The sequence below is a fragment of the Trichosurus vulpecula genome, chromosome 1 (genome assembly GCF_011100635.1).
Source record: "Trichosurus vulpecula isolate mTriVul1 chromosome 1, mTriVul1.pri, whole genome shotgun sequence".
NCBI lineage: Eukaryota > Metazoa > Chordata > Mammalia > Diprotodontia > Phalangeridae > Trichosurus > Trichosurus vulpecula.
In genome coordinates, this window is record NC_050573.1 from 519,544,731 (window position 1) to 519,559,966 (window position 15,236).

Consider the following 15,236-nt stretch of genomic DNA (forward strand, 5'->3'; position numbering starts at 1 on the left):
TGCCTGGAATATACTCCCTCCTCCCCTGTGCCTCACAGAATTTGATTCTTCATAGAATCATAGATCTGGAGTTGCAATGGACCTTAGAGGCCATTTAGTCCAACCCCTTCATTTCACATGAGGGGGAAATGATGCAGAAGTCAGTCAATAAACATTTTATTAAGCTGTTACTATTTGTCAGGCACCATGCTAAGTACTGGAGATACAAAGAGAGGGAAAAGGTATACCTGCCCTTAAGGAGCTCATATGAAAACATTCAAACAACTATGTACAACAAGCTATTGGAAATAATCAACAGCAGGGAAAGGCATTAGAATCAAGGGAAATCGGGAAAGGTTTCCTATAGAAGGTTGCATTTAGCTGGGATTTGAAGGAACAAAAGGAAGTTAGAAGGGAGCAATGAGAAGGGAGACCATTGGTGGTTGAGTGAATTTCTCAAAGTTTTACAAAACCTAATTATCATCTTCTGCAGGATTCATTTCCTAATCCCCCCAAAGGATAGTATCTTTCCTTACTCCTTTGTATTTAATAGCCTTTTAATTTTGTATTTATTCTCCACATACTATTTATTTACATATTATCTCCCCCCAAAAGATTGTAAGGGTCTTGAGAGCAGAGATTGTTTCAATCCTTTCTTCATATCCCATACTTAGTACTGTGCCAGGAGCCTGTTAGGTGCTTAATAAATGTTATTAGTTGATTGGTCCTCTCCGCCCTCTCCGAGGGTCTTTTACTGAGGTTAGCCTTCCCCCTCAAGTTGTGAAGAGTCCATGGCTGGACCACTCCTTTCAGTGTGACTGCAAAGACAGTAGGACTGTCCTCTCTGTTACTACCCACTACCTTCCCCTCACCCCCCAACATGTCTTTTTACCCCAGATGAAAATATTCCTACTTCATCTTTTGTAACTATAGCACCCCTCACCACCACACCAACCTCCAACTGAATTAGCCCCAGGAACAATTTCGGCCCAAATACTCTTTCTGCAGGAACTTTTCTTTGTAAAGCCATGGATGCTAGTGTTCTCTAAGATTGCCTTCCATCTACTCTGCCTACATCTTGTATGTAGCTATTTATTTCTGTTTGACTCTCCTCCCCCCACCCCTTAGAATGTAAATTCCTTGAGAACAGGACTATTTTTGCCGTTCAACCTCCAGTTTTAGTACCTCATGAGCGTCTGTTAACTGATGAGAGTCGAGACAAGAGAGACAGAGAGAGATAGAGATTGATAGGGGAAGAAAAGAATTGGAAGGAAGGAAAGAAGGAGGCAAAAAGGAAAGAAAGAAAAGTGAAAAAAGAAGGAAGGAAAAAAAGGAAGGAAGAAAGGAAGAAAGAAGAAAGAAGAAAGAAAGAAAGAAAGAAAGAAAGAAAGAAAGAAGGAAGGAAGGAAGGAAGGAAGGTAGAAAGGAAGGAAGGAGTGCAAAAAAGGAAAGCAAGAAGAAAAGTGAAAGGGAGGAAGAAAAGAAATTGGAAGGAAAGAAGGAAGGAAGGAAGACAGAACAGAAAGAAAGGAAGGAAGGAAGGAAGGAAAGAAGGAGTGAAAAAGGAAAGAAAGAAAAGTGAAAAAAGAAGGAAGGAAAAAAGGAAGAAGAAGAAGGAAAGAAAGGAATGAAGGAGGGGAGGAAGGAAGAAAGGAAGGAAGGAGTGCAAAAAAGGAAAGAAAGAAGAAAAGTGAAAAGGGAAGGAAGAAAAGAATTGGAAGGAAGAAGGAAGGAAAAGAAAGAAAGGAAGGAAGGAAGGAGCGCAAAAAGGAAAGAAAGAAAAGTGAAAAAGAAGGAAGGAGAAAAGGAAGGGAAGAAGAAGGAAGGAAGAAGGAGGAAGTGCAAAAAGGAAAGAAAGAAAAGTGAAAAAGGAAGGAAGGAAAGAAGGAAAGAAGCCAAGAAGGAAGGAAAGAAGGAAAGCAAAAAAGAAAAGAAAGAAAAGTGAAAGAAGTTAGGAAGAAGAGCAAAAAAAAAAAAAAAAAGTGAAAAAGAAGAAAAAAAGAAGAGGTAAAGGGGTAAAAATAAGAAAAAGAAAGGAAGAAAAAGAAAATTGAGGAAAAGAAAGGAAGACAGACAGACAGATAGACATAGATAGATAGATAGATAGATAGATAGATAGATAGATAGACAGATAGATAGATACTTGTAGTTCTGACTCCATGAGAAGCAGGATATGTGGTAGAATGCCCTCATATTGACTTCAGTTATCTGCCTCATCTTTCCTCTTGAGAGTCCTGCCTACTGCTTTGTTGTGATCTCAATTCCCATCACTCCATTTTCTCCAGAGAGTGGTTCTTACTCCTGCACTGCAGCTCTAGGGTTGGGATGGGAATTGTTTACTCACCATAACCTCATACCCTCCATCTTGCCTAATGAAAGTAAGTTGTCTTCCCCCAAGTTACTACATTCTATTCTTAATAGCATCAAGATCTTGCATGAAAATATGCCTCATCTTTGGTGTCTTTTTAGATTAAATTTGAATGACGAGGGAGCTTTGCAGTTCACTTTTAAAATTCCTGTTACACTTCACATGTATCTTTAGGTCATGTTTACAGTAATGATTCCAAACAAGAATTTATTGATTGCTGAATAGAAAGAGACAGTGTACATTTTAGATCTTGGTAAAAAGAGGCTTGGATATGGAAGGCTCTAACCTGAAGAAAAGTACTTGAACCTTTTAAATGAACATGAAAAGCTTTTTCGAGAAGGTGCTGGATGAATTCACCATTTGTCAACTTTTATTTGAAAACCTTGGATGGATAGATATTGTGTGGGATATCCACGTATAAAAAGTGAACTGTCTTCAGTCCACTGAGGTCTCTTTCTTAGTTTTATATAAACTTTAACGAAGAATGTGTGGATAAATTTCCCTTTTCTTGTATGCTGCTCTTGAAATTTTGAAACTATTACTTCGGTACTTTTGTCTATCTGATGCCGTCTTAAATCCAGTTTCTGCATTTGAAAGTGTTTCTGCTAGAAACTGAATTTATCTTAGAAATGCATTAGTCATAACATTCTCCAGTCTTGAAAGTATTGGCAATTTTCTCCTCATAATTCTGCAGTTGGAAAGGAGTAGGAGTTCTTGTTGGTTCTACCCCAGGGCAGGTAATTCTGGAAGAACATCCTGACCCTTGAGACAGCCTCATTCATTTTCTGTTAGATGCATGGAACATCTTATGAAGAAAACAGAAGTGCTTGTCACATTGAAAAAAAGAAAAGAGAAAAGGATAATAGTAGAGCAGAGGAAGATTGGGTTACAGGCTTTCATCAGAAAGGATTATGGATTAATGAAGGCACCTTGCCCTCCCAGCTAATGGGAGAATTGTTAGGTTGCCTGTTCTATGTGTTTGAGGAGGTCACTCTGAATCTGAACTGTCATTACAAATGGTGTGCTAGGCCAGAGACGCCTCAGTGATGTGGAAGTCATCTTACTGGATGCATAAAAAAGACAGAAACGTACACATACAAACACAGACACACAGAAATACCACTTCATGAGTCACAGCTATCATGTCGTCATTCATTTATCTATCCATTCGTTCCACCAACTAACATTTTTATTATATATTTTATTTAATAGGACCTAATATTATACTATATAATAAATTAATATTTATTTATTGAAGCTAGGCCAGGGGTGGGGAACCTGAGGCCACATGTCCTTGAGTGCAGCCTTTTGACTGAGTCCAAGTTTACAGAACAAATCCTTTTATTAAGGGAATTTGTTCTGTGAAGTTTGGATTCAAAGGGCTGCACTTGAGGACCTAGAGGGCCATATGAGGCCTTGACGCTGCATGTTGCCCACCCCTGGGCTAGGCAATGAGGCGGACACAAAAGTGAATATCTAGTACCTGACCTAAAAACCTTTCCTGCCCCTTGAGATCACTGAGATTTTTTCTCAATTAAGGGCAGGGAGGTAATATTCGAGATAGTAGATATTAGAATATACAAATATTCTGACCTTTTTTGGTTGTTTGGGAGGTAACAGGGTTAAGTGACCCAGTTTTGGGGTTTTCTTGGCAAAGATACTGGAGTAGCTTGCCATTTCCTTCTACAGCTCATTTTAACAGATGAAGAAACTGAGGCAAACAGGGTGAAGTGACTTGCCCAGGGTCACACAGCTAGTGAGTGTCTGAGGCTGGATTTGAACTCAAGTCCTCCTGACTCCAGGGTCAGGGCTCTATTGACTGTTGCCACCTAGCTGCCCTTATGCTGATCTATTTTTTTAAAAGTTATACTAGTCTTCAAACTAAGTATTTTTCAGAGTCTGCAGTTGATGTTCATCCAGCAGGAAACTGACAAGTAGTCTTCAAGCCCATAAATTCTATAGGAAGGTTAAGTTCAGCTAAATTCTGAGGTAGTTTTAAAAGTGTGTGTGTGTGTATGTGTGTGTGTGCTGTGTGTGTGGTGTGTGTGTGCGTGTGCTTCTTTAAGACCAATATGAGAGGTTGCACCTCTATGTACATGTTAGAGAGGGTAAAGTCAAGCCCAGCAAAATAGACCAGTAAGAGTAATATTTCCAATGTCCAGTGGGTCAAATGAACTTGTATAAAATTAAATTGATAATGAGTTGCATTGGTCTGTGATGCACAGAGCGTCAGCCTTGAAGTCTGGAAGACCTGGAGTCAAGCTCTGAAATGTATTAGCCATGTTATCCTGGACAAGTTGCCTGACATCTTAGTACTTCAGGCAGTTCTCTAGGGCTATAAGATGTGGACAAAATAGAGGGAACTTCTATGTGGAAAGCCTTTTCACATGGTTGAAATGATGAATCTGGATCAACAACAACAAATTATAAATTTTATTTCCATATTGTATGTTGGAATGTTTTTTCTGGTTGAAAAATATTATTTAAATAGGGAACAGATTTTCAGATGGTTATAAAAATAAATTTCGGATGGCGGTGGTAGTGGTATATGTATGACAAAATGTGATGTTTTCTATGTAGCATACTTTATCTACCTATGCAACTGCTCCCTCTCCATCATATTGCTTCAAAATTAATATTAGTCTAGAAATATACTTTCTTATGCTTTGGGAGAATTTAACATAAAATATTTCTTCCCTGGCCTTTAACAACACAATTTTTGAAAAATACACCTAAATTTCAGAACATTGTTGTATCCCAGTGTTTTGGGGGTTTTTTTTTCCCCACTCACCTTAAGGTTCTCTGTCTCTCCAAATGCACGTTAATGAAGGGTTTCCTTTTCCTCTTGATTAAATGACTTTGAGTTGTTAATTGCTTCAGATGATTTGATAGATGTCTGGCAGCTGTCTTTTCTCAGCATTTTCAGTCCTATTTGTTTCTGAGAGCTTACCCATCATAAACCAACATAGAAATAGAGCTCTTCCTCTCTGCCATTCATTCATTTAGACAGAACTGGTTGCAGGGGGGGTAGGTGGGAGACAGTTGGGGTCATTTCTCCTCTAGAAGAATCCTTGGAAACACTCAGCAATAATTCATCTCACTTCAACAAACATTTATTGAGCGTGTATCTAGTGATAGAGAGCAGGCCTCAGACTCCAGGTAACCTAGGTTCAGATCTCAGCTCTATACATACATGGCTTTTGTGACCTCAAGCAAGTTATTAACCCCTCTCCCTCCAAGTAACCCTCTAAGACTATAAGTAGCAGGATAATTGCAGACCTGTTTTGGTTTCCTTATCCAGAGTTCCCTACGCCAGGAACATAGAGAATCACTGAAGGTTGGGAGGAGGGGAGTGACATAATGTATGGATTGAGGAGATAGTTTTGTCAGCTAGTGTGAATGATGGCTTGGGAAGTGAAGAAACCAGAAATAAGGAGACTAACCTTCTGGCTGTTAGAGTAGTCTAGTGAGAGGTAGCAGGTGCCTGAATTAGTGGTGACAGTAAGAACTGAGAGCTGAGAGCGGAGGATGAATAGATGAGTGTTACAGAGGAACAATCAATAGGATGGAACAACTGATGGATGCTAGAGGTGACAAAGAGAGAAAACCCAAAAGTGATTCTGAATTTGAGAGAAGGTGACTTGAAGAGTACTGACATCATCAATGGATCCAAGGGCAGGAGGGGAAAAATCTAGGGAGAGGGCCAATTATATATTCATTTTGTAACATTGAGTTTGAACATCCAATGGGACATCCAGGCAGAACATCTAATGGGTCATTGGAGATGCAAGACTGAAGCTTTAGGGAGAAATCAGAGTTGGCTATGGAGATTTGGGAGTCATCTGCAAAGAGGTGATCACAGAATCAAAAATTTAGAGCTGGAAATCACCTTAAGGGCCATCAAACCCAAACCCCTCATCTAACAGCTGATTAAACTGAGACCCAGAAAGGATAGGTGACTTGCCAAGGGTCACACCATTAGTGTCTGAGATGGGCTCTGAATTCAAATCTGCCTGACACCGAGTTCAGCGTACTACCTACTGTACATGATACCACAGAAATAGATGAAATTGCCAAAGGAGAGCACATAGAGAAGAAAGCAGGGCTGTGATAAGAGGCTCGTTGCTGTATAGCAGTGGTGGCCCTTCTCCAGTCTTCATCTCTTTGTGTGAGATTGGAACACAAACCACAGACCATCTCCAACCCCTTACGCCTTGCATTCAATTATGTAAGGATACTGACTATAACTTGGTACATTCATGAGATAGTTCCCTATGCAAGCACCAGGACAGATTATGATCAAGTATTGCCCTCCTGTCAATCTTCAATAAAGACATTAAGAGAATGAATGGAGTTATGGGAAGCACCTGCTGGCCTTCACAGATCATGGAATGTAGTCAGGAAGACCTTGGAGGTCATTTAGTCTAACCCTCTCATTTTACAGATGAGGAAATTATAGCCAAGGGAAATGAAGTATTTATCCAGGGTCCCACATCCAGTGAAGAGAAGAAACCCAGATTTGAATTCAACCTTCTGATTTGAAGTTCAGTGCTATTTCTTCTGATCTGGAAGAGGCTTTGGAGATCATCCAACTCTCTTGTTTCTTTGTGCCTTCAATGAAGAATATGTTAAAAAGCTTCTTTCTATTTCATGCCAGAACTCTGTTAATGGACTTCCCTGCAACTCCCACCCCCGTTTCTTTTTGTAACAGTTTATGTTATTTTTTAAACGAAATATATTTATTTTTTCCAATTATATGTCAAGATAATTTTCAACAATCATTTTTTGAAAGATTTTAAGTTCCAAATTTTTCTGCCTTTCCTTCTCCTCTCACCCTCCCTGAGATCACAGCAATCTGGTACAAGTTATACATGTGCAATAATGTAAAACGTATTTCTACATTAGTCATGTTGTGAAAGAAGAAACAGGAAAAAAGGAAAAACACACACACACACCCCCACAAAAGTGAAAATAGTGTGCTTTGATCTGCATTCAGATTCCATCAGTTATTTCTCTGGATGTGGATGGCATTTCCATCATGAGTCTTTGAAATTATCTCAGATCATTGTATTGCTGAGAAGAGCTAAATCAATCATAGTTGATCATCACACAGTGTTACTACAACTTTGTACAGTGTTTTTCTGTTTTGCTCACTTCACTCAGCATCAGTTCGTGTAAGTCTTTCCAGGTTTTTCTGAAATCTGCCTGCTCATCATTTCTATAGCACAATAGTATTCCATTACATTCATATACCACAACTTGTTCAGCCTTTCCCCTTCATTTCCAATTCTTGCTACCACAAAAAGAGCTGCTATAAATATTTTGTACAAGTAGGTCCTTTTCCCTGTTTTATGATCTCTTTGGGACACAGACCTAGTAGTGGTATTGCTGGATCAAAGGGTATGCACAGTTCTATAGCACTTTAGGCATAGCAAATTGTGCTCTAGAATGGTTGGATTAGTTCACAAATCCACCAACAATACACTAGTGTACCAATTTTCTCACATCCTCTCCAACACTTATCATTTTCCTTTCTGTCATATTAGCCAATCTAATGGGTGTAAGGTGCTACCTCAGAATTGTTTTGATCTGCATTTCTCTAATCAATAGTGATTTAGAGCATTTTTTCATATGACTATAGATAACTTTGATTTCTTCATCTTTTGAACTGTCTGTTCATATCTTTTGACCCCCATTTCTTTAAACTCATTGCTGCCTTCTTCCATTTTTATGGATTTGAATTGTAGTTTACAAGAACATATATAGTGTGCCCTGGTATGAAGAGGTCAAATCCTGGGGTGAATGAGTCTATATTACTCTAGGTCAAGGGTTTGTAACCTGGGGCTTGTGAACTTATATTTTTATAACTGTATTTCAAGATAATTAGTCCTTTGTAACCCTATGTATTTTACTTTATGCACTTCAAAATGTTATTCTGAAGAGGGATTCATAGACCTCAGCAGACTGCCAATGGGGTCCATGACACAAAAAAAAGGTTAAGATCCTCTGCTGTAGATTCTGGGTGTTCTCCATCCTGGTGGCTCTTCCCAAGATAAAATTCTCCAGAATCTCCAAAATAACATTCTTTAAAAAATCAGTAACAAAATAGTTATTGAGCTGGAAGCAGAACAGTCTTACCCCCCCTCCAAAAAAAAAAAGATGCTCCTTAGAGATCTGGGTTATGTTCCCAGTTCTATCTTTAACTAGCCCGTGTGACTTTGGGCAAGTCATTTAATTTCTTTGGGAACCAGTTTCCTCATTTAGGAAGTCATGGTGTTAGATTAGGTGACTCCCCTTAAGGTTCCTTCTAGCTCTTATATTCTATGGTTTCTTTAAAATTAGATTAGTTGCCCCAGATGTAATTTTGTAGCCAAAGTCTTTATCTCAGTCAAAAACATTTATTAAGCACCTACTATGGCTAAGTGATATTGATACAATCTGAGGAGGGAAGACAATACACAAAAGGAAACTGAAAAGGGAGGGAAGGGGAGTGTGGGTGAGAGGGGTCATGATAGAGAGTGTGGCTGAGTGGGAATGAAAAGCTGGCTGGCCTGGGTCTATTCCTTAAATGGAGATTATGGGAAGAGCTCTCTTCTCTGTCCTCCAGTTAAAGGAACCCCAGGAGACAGAGAGTACTGATCAGGTCTGAGTACAAGGGGTGACATGACCTTGCAGGATAATGAGGTTCTTGCATCCATAATGGAGAATTCCAAGGGTGTATGGCCAGCAGGAAATGGCTCCAAGTGAGGTCTTCTATTTCTAGTGAAAAGACATCTTACTGGACCATGTATTATCCAGAGTCTCAGTAGTCCTATGTTCTTATTCAAGTTGACTACCTATTTGGCTTATGGTCCAAGGTTAATGTTACCCATCCTGTGCTACTCTCTTGACATCCTAGGGAAATAGGATTAATAATCCTAACCTATCTCTTATTGTTATACTGAAAATTTAATGACAATTATTGTGCAAGGTTCATTCCACTGGGGACATTGCGTGATAGATGATTGTGTCAGGAATACCCTAGATTGGGAAAGCAAATACCATTCTCTGAGAGAGTAGTTTAAGCCCTGATAAGAACGGGCATTGCATTCATTTTGATGCAATCAGATTTTGCAACGTGGTATCATGGAAAGTATGCTAGACTTGGGACCAGGAGACCTGGGTTCAAATCCCACCGCAGACATGTACTAGACATATGACCTACCTGCAAAATTAAGGATTTGTACCTAATGGCCTGTAAGATTCCTTCCAGTCTTAAATTTATGAGTCTATGATTCTAAGTCATTTAACCTCTCAGCCTCAATTTTCTCTTCTGCAAAAGGAGGATATCAATGTTTACCTGACCTACCTTAAAGGGTCATTGTGAAGGAAGTATTTTATAAACCTTAAAGTCCTACATATATATGTTATTCTTGGGGAGGGAGAGGAAAGGGAGGAAGAAGCTTTTATATAGTACCTACTATGTGCCTACTATGTACCTACTATGCGCCATAGTACCTGCTATGCTAAATTTTACAAATATCTCATTTTACCCTCCCAACAACCCTGTAAAGTAGGTTGTGTTATCTCTATTTTACAGTCGACAAAACTGAGGCAGACAGAGGTTAAGTGACTTGCCCAAGGTCACACAGCTAATAAATATCTGAGGCTGGATTTGAACTCAGGTCTTCCTGACTTCAGGCCCAGCACTTTATCCACTGTGCCACCTAGCTGCCACCATTAACTTTGTTTTTACTTAGACCTAACACCTAGTACCTACTACCCTTATGTTTCCTCAAAGGCATTTAATCGTTAAGTATTGTTTCAAACAGGGAAGAAGAGGCCTCGGCTCTGTTTTCGTCTGGGCATCCGGAAATGGGGGAAGAAGTAAAGACCACTGCTCCTGTGATGGGTACACCAACAGCATCTACACTATCTCAATAAGCAGTACCGCTGAAAGTGGGAAGAAACCGTGGTATCTGGAAGAGTGTTCGTCTACACTGGCCACAACGTATAGCAGTGGAGAATCCTACGATAAGAAAATCGTATGTCTTTAAATCTAATGTCTATTTTTTTTTGAAATCCTATTGTATCAAGGTAAAGGAAAACTGTCTGATAATGCGAAGGAATGAAGAAGTACATGCATATAAGCCATAACTTAGAAGGTTAATCAGCTGCCTAGAAGGCTTTCACCTTTTTAAAAACAAACAACAACAAAAAACCCACACAATTTACTGTGTATTTGGGTCTTTTATTTCAGTTTAATTTCTTAGAGGATCAGAGCTAGAAGGACTCTCAGAGGCCATCTGGTCCAACACCATCATTTATTATATAAGAGAACAGAGATCCAGGTAGATGGCTTGCCTTACCCAAGGTGACGCAGGCAATAAGTGTCAGAGGGGATTTGAACCTTCCTGCTGGGACTTCAGAGCCCTAGCTCTTGTATTCTCTTCCACAAATGCCTGATTCAGGGTAAATGTGCATTCCATCAGGAGGCAGACGACTTAGTGGAATAAACACCATACTAGGAGTCAGGAGAGCTGGCTTCTAATCCCATCTCTGCCATTAGCTTGTGCAAGTCACTTACTTCTTTGAACCCCAGTTTCTTCATTGTAAAATTGAATTCAACAACCATTTGTTAAACTTTGTGTGAAAAGTACTTTGCCAGGTGCTGGTTGTTCAGGGACAAAACAAGACTCCTCTTCCCCAAAAAATAGCCCCTGCCTTCCATCTTCATATTCTATAGGGAAAATAATAGTTAGGTATACCTCATACCTCTGTGTATCAACTGAAATAATGTATGTAAAAACCTTTGTAAATTTTAAAATCCTATGCAAATATTAGCAGCTGTTATTATAATTATCAATCACCAACATTGTTTTTCCTCTCTGTGGCTCCTTTAGCTATTAAATGAGAGAGCTTATGCTAGAGAAGAAGTCTTCAGTTAGATTTCATGGGGCCTATGAATTTGGATGAAAAAAATTTACATCTTTATTTTTACTGACTTCTAATGGAAATTTAACATTTCCTCCAATTATTTAAAAACATGATTCTGAAAAGGGTTTCATGGGCTTCTCCTGACAGCCAAAGGGGTCCATGACACAAAAAAAAAAGAAGATCTTCATTAAGAAGTCTCTGAGGCCCCTTCCAGCTCTAACAATCCATGAAAGTTTTGAACTACTATTAATCTAGTGTTCTTTAAAAGCAGAAGCTAGACATATGTGATTTTCCAAATGAGCAACACCAATTGTGCTTCAGAAATAGAAGTGTGTTTTTCCAGTCAATCATCAATGTGCCTCCCTATCTCGCTTCTAAATCTTGGTACTGGTAGACTTTAGTACCGAGCTTCATTCTCCGCTGTCCAACATTGACTTGACAATTTTTCATCCTGACACCTTTTCATCCTTTATCTTTTCCTGAAGCCATGCTTGTAAACTGTCTGGTGGTATAATTTATCGCTTTGTTTGGAAGCCTGGCCATGTTACCTGACACTTTTTAGCAGGAAGTTGACAAAGTCACTTGTCAGGCTCTGGGCCCCAATTTCCTGTGGGTTCACTAGGATCTTATTACCTTCCTCTTTCAGGTCATTCCAAAAGTGCTGGAGCTGACGTTCCCCAGTATGCAAATGACAGAATGAGGTTAAACCCCAGACTAAATCCTCCTAGTCCATCCTAATTTTTTTAATTGCACAGTTTTGGACAATTGAAATGAAATCTATCCTCCCTTCTCAATGCCGCATTACCTCTTGGGATTTTTTTCATCAATACTAGATTAAGAACATGAGAACTTAAATCTATATTCAGGTGTCTCGAAAAGGTTCTACCTCACCCTCTCTCTTCTGGTGACTATATAGCCTTGAAAATTCTTTTCTTATTTCTCTCACTTTAAAGAATATAGCAGAAAAGAAATGATGCCCATTTTCATTGCAAATTATAAAGTCAATGATTATTAGTTCTGAGATACATTCTCCTGTGTGTGTATTGCTTATACCTGTTGTGTTTTTTAATAGGCATATGTCAAGGTTTATTTACAACTATTTGATGAATACTTGTTTTTAGAGTCCTAAATTTATTTTTTAGGCTAATAGTAAACTATCAGCAGATGAACACCAGGAAAAAAAAGACAGCTTATAGATCTGTCCAATTGTCCTGGTACACAGAGAAAAATAGGCATCATTCTCTGAAGCATTTCATATTTTGAGAAGCCATACTCTGATTCTTATTTTAAAAATCAAAAATAAGAATAAAAACATATTAAAAATATCCCCTTCTGCCACCAAGGACCTCAGTCTTTCCAAGGGATCTTATGGAACTGATAGTCCTGCCTCAGGGTCAATGCACTTAAAATGTTCCTGCTCCTACTAGAGTGTATGGGGTGTTCAGGCAGGGCTAGCATCTCTGGTGTGAGGGCTTGCTGAACCATTTTCAGGGCTTCCCATCCACCTTTGGTTTCTACCTGTCCCCCAACTCTCACCTGTGGCTCCAAGAGGCTGTAGCATGCCCAGTGGCTGAACCCCATAAATCGTTTCAGCAGGTGGGCTAAATAAGGTTGAGAGTAGCTAACAGACCTCAAACCCACTGGTGAATTAGGGGGATGTCTACCCCAATTACGCGAAGACCTCTGTATGGTGGAATGGGTGGAGAAGAACAGTTTGTTCCAACAGCCATGAAGGCAGCTGAAGCAGATGCCATGCAAAGCTTAGAACTTGGTCAGACATTGAAGATGCCTAGGTTATCTACTGCAGCCCAGACTGTCGCCAGTCATCCTGACTTTTGTCATGCCGTTGGACTTTGATGACAATGGAAGAGAGAGTGAGGCTGATCATTTGTGCAGCTCTGCGTCACTTAAATGCAATTCATGCACAAGTCAAGACGTCACTCATTCATGACGTGACTGGTTTTTGAAAACAAAAATTAACAGCAACCACAGTTCATACTAGGATGTTGCTAGGTTTGATTTTATTCTCCATCCCAAGAAGGGACATGTAAGAAGGGAAGGTTAGACAAGATTGTCTGCTCTCCAAGTTCAATAACGTATGAACCATGTTAGTTCATTAATAATAATGATGATGATGAGTATTTATCTGGCACTTGAAGATTTGCAAAGTGCTTTGCAGCTAGGACCTCATTTTATCCTTAAAACAACCATTGGAAGCCAGTGACGTGATTATCTTCTTTTTACCAAGGAGAAACTTGAGGTAGACAGAAGTTAAGTGACTTGCCCAGGGTCACACAGCTAATAAGTGTCTGAGGTCATGTTTGAACTTAAGACTTTCTGAATCCACATGCAGCACTGTGTTCACCATATCACCCAACTGCCTACATACAAAAATATAGATATAATTGGATCCTTTTTTAATTGGGAGTTTAGAAGAGAGAATTTGTGGTTTCGTGGGTGTGAGATGGTCCTTCTTTTACACCAGTATGGATCAGCACCTTCTGTGCAACTCTTAGACAGTTGCTTGGGGGCCCAGAGAAGTTAAATGACTTGCTTAGAGTTATCCAGCCAGTTTGTTCAAAAGCACAACTTGTGGGGCAGCTACGTGGCATAGTGAGTAGAGAACCAGCCCTGGAGTGAGGAGGACCTGAGTTCAAATCCATCCTCAGACACTTGACACACTTACTAGCTGTGTGACCTTGGGCAAGTCACTTAACCCCAATTGCTCTGCCTTCCCCGCTCCAAAAAAAAAAAAGCAGGACTTATACCTATGTCTTCTGGCTCTATGGCTATCTCTCTGTTACTCCATGCTGCCTCTCTCCTTTATTAATATAAATAATGTTGCCTATGTCATGATCCAAAGACAACTTAAAAGCATTACTTAATTTTTTTTCTTGCTATTTATTGTGCATTTACAGCAAATACTGTTTTATCTTGAAAAGATCAGTGGGGTTTCTATGTCCTGGGATGCTGGCCATCCATTCCCAAAATTTTAGCTATTTTTGGTTGCCTTGTTTGGGTGGGATGTTTTGATTCCTTCTGACCTAACCTTTCATTCCAGTAATTTTTCTGCATGTTTTCTCTGCTTTTCCTCTACTGAATCCTTATCTCGGTGCCTAGTATGTTTTCCCCATTCCTAGTGATAAAGAAAAGTGCAAAGGGGTCATTAGATTTCCCTGGAATCGCTGTTCTTAGATTCAAAGAATCACAGAGCTGGAAAAGACCTTAAGAGATCATGTCTCCAGTCTAGTCCCATGATAAGTCCCAGAATGCTGACGTGACATGCAAGATGACACATTTAGTTAGTGGCAGGGCCAATACTTACAATCCAGATCCCCTAACTCCTTGGAACAACTCATCAGAGTTGTTCTTTTGTGCCTTGTCTCCCTGAGTTTATTTACTCGAACTCAGAGGGAGAATTTTAGAAAACTACCAGCTGCCAAGCTCTCAATTACGGTGAGGCCCTACTGACAGTGCATTCAATACCATGGGCTGACCCTATCTGATGGTGTCCTCACAGAGAAATGCTCAACTCCACAATAGCCTGCTCCAGAGGAATGAACGACGGATCCTTTCTGTGGTTGCCCGAGAGTTAAAATGGATATGATGATATTTAACTGACTCATAAAATCTCTGTTCCTTGGATCTTCAGATTCTACGTTGTAAATCTTGGCCGGTCTATTTTTCCTGTTAACAATATGTTTTGTTTATTTTTTAAACACGTATTCTGATTTCCCAGTCCATTTTAAAGGTGATTTTTCTCAGTGCATGATTCAGATTATTTGATCTGGTTCATTCCAAATTGCCTAAAGCAATGTAACTTTTGTGTCCAGGTAGCCGAGAGACAGAGTTTCTACGTAGTGTGGTAGAGAGGGGAAAATGAGTGGGCCTGGAATCTGAAGACCTAGCTTGGATTTCTGACTCTGCCACCTATTAGCTATGTAACCCTGGGCAATCCCTTAACCTCTCACCT

At 39.6% G+C, this 15,236-nt stretch overlaps 1 protein-coding gene across 1 annotated transcript in view; it reads left to right on the forward strand.

Annotated features, from left to right (window-relative positions):
* PCSK5 (proprotein convertase subtilisin/kexin type 5) overlaps positions 1-15,236 on the forward strand; it is a 618,746-nt gene that overhangs the window by 276,291 nt on the left and 327,219 nt on the right. Inside the window, 1 exon segment of the mRNA XM_036741047.1 lies at positions 10,159-10,371. Coding sequence (XP_036596942.1) covers positions 10,159-10,371 — 213 coding nt within the window.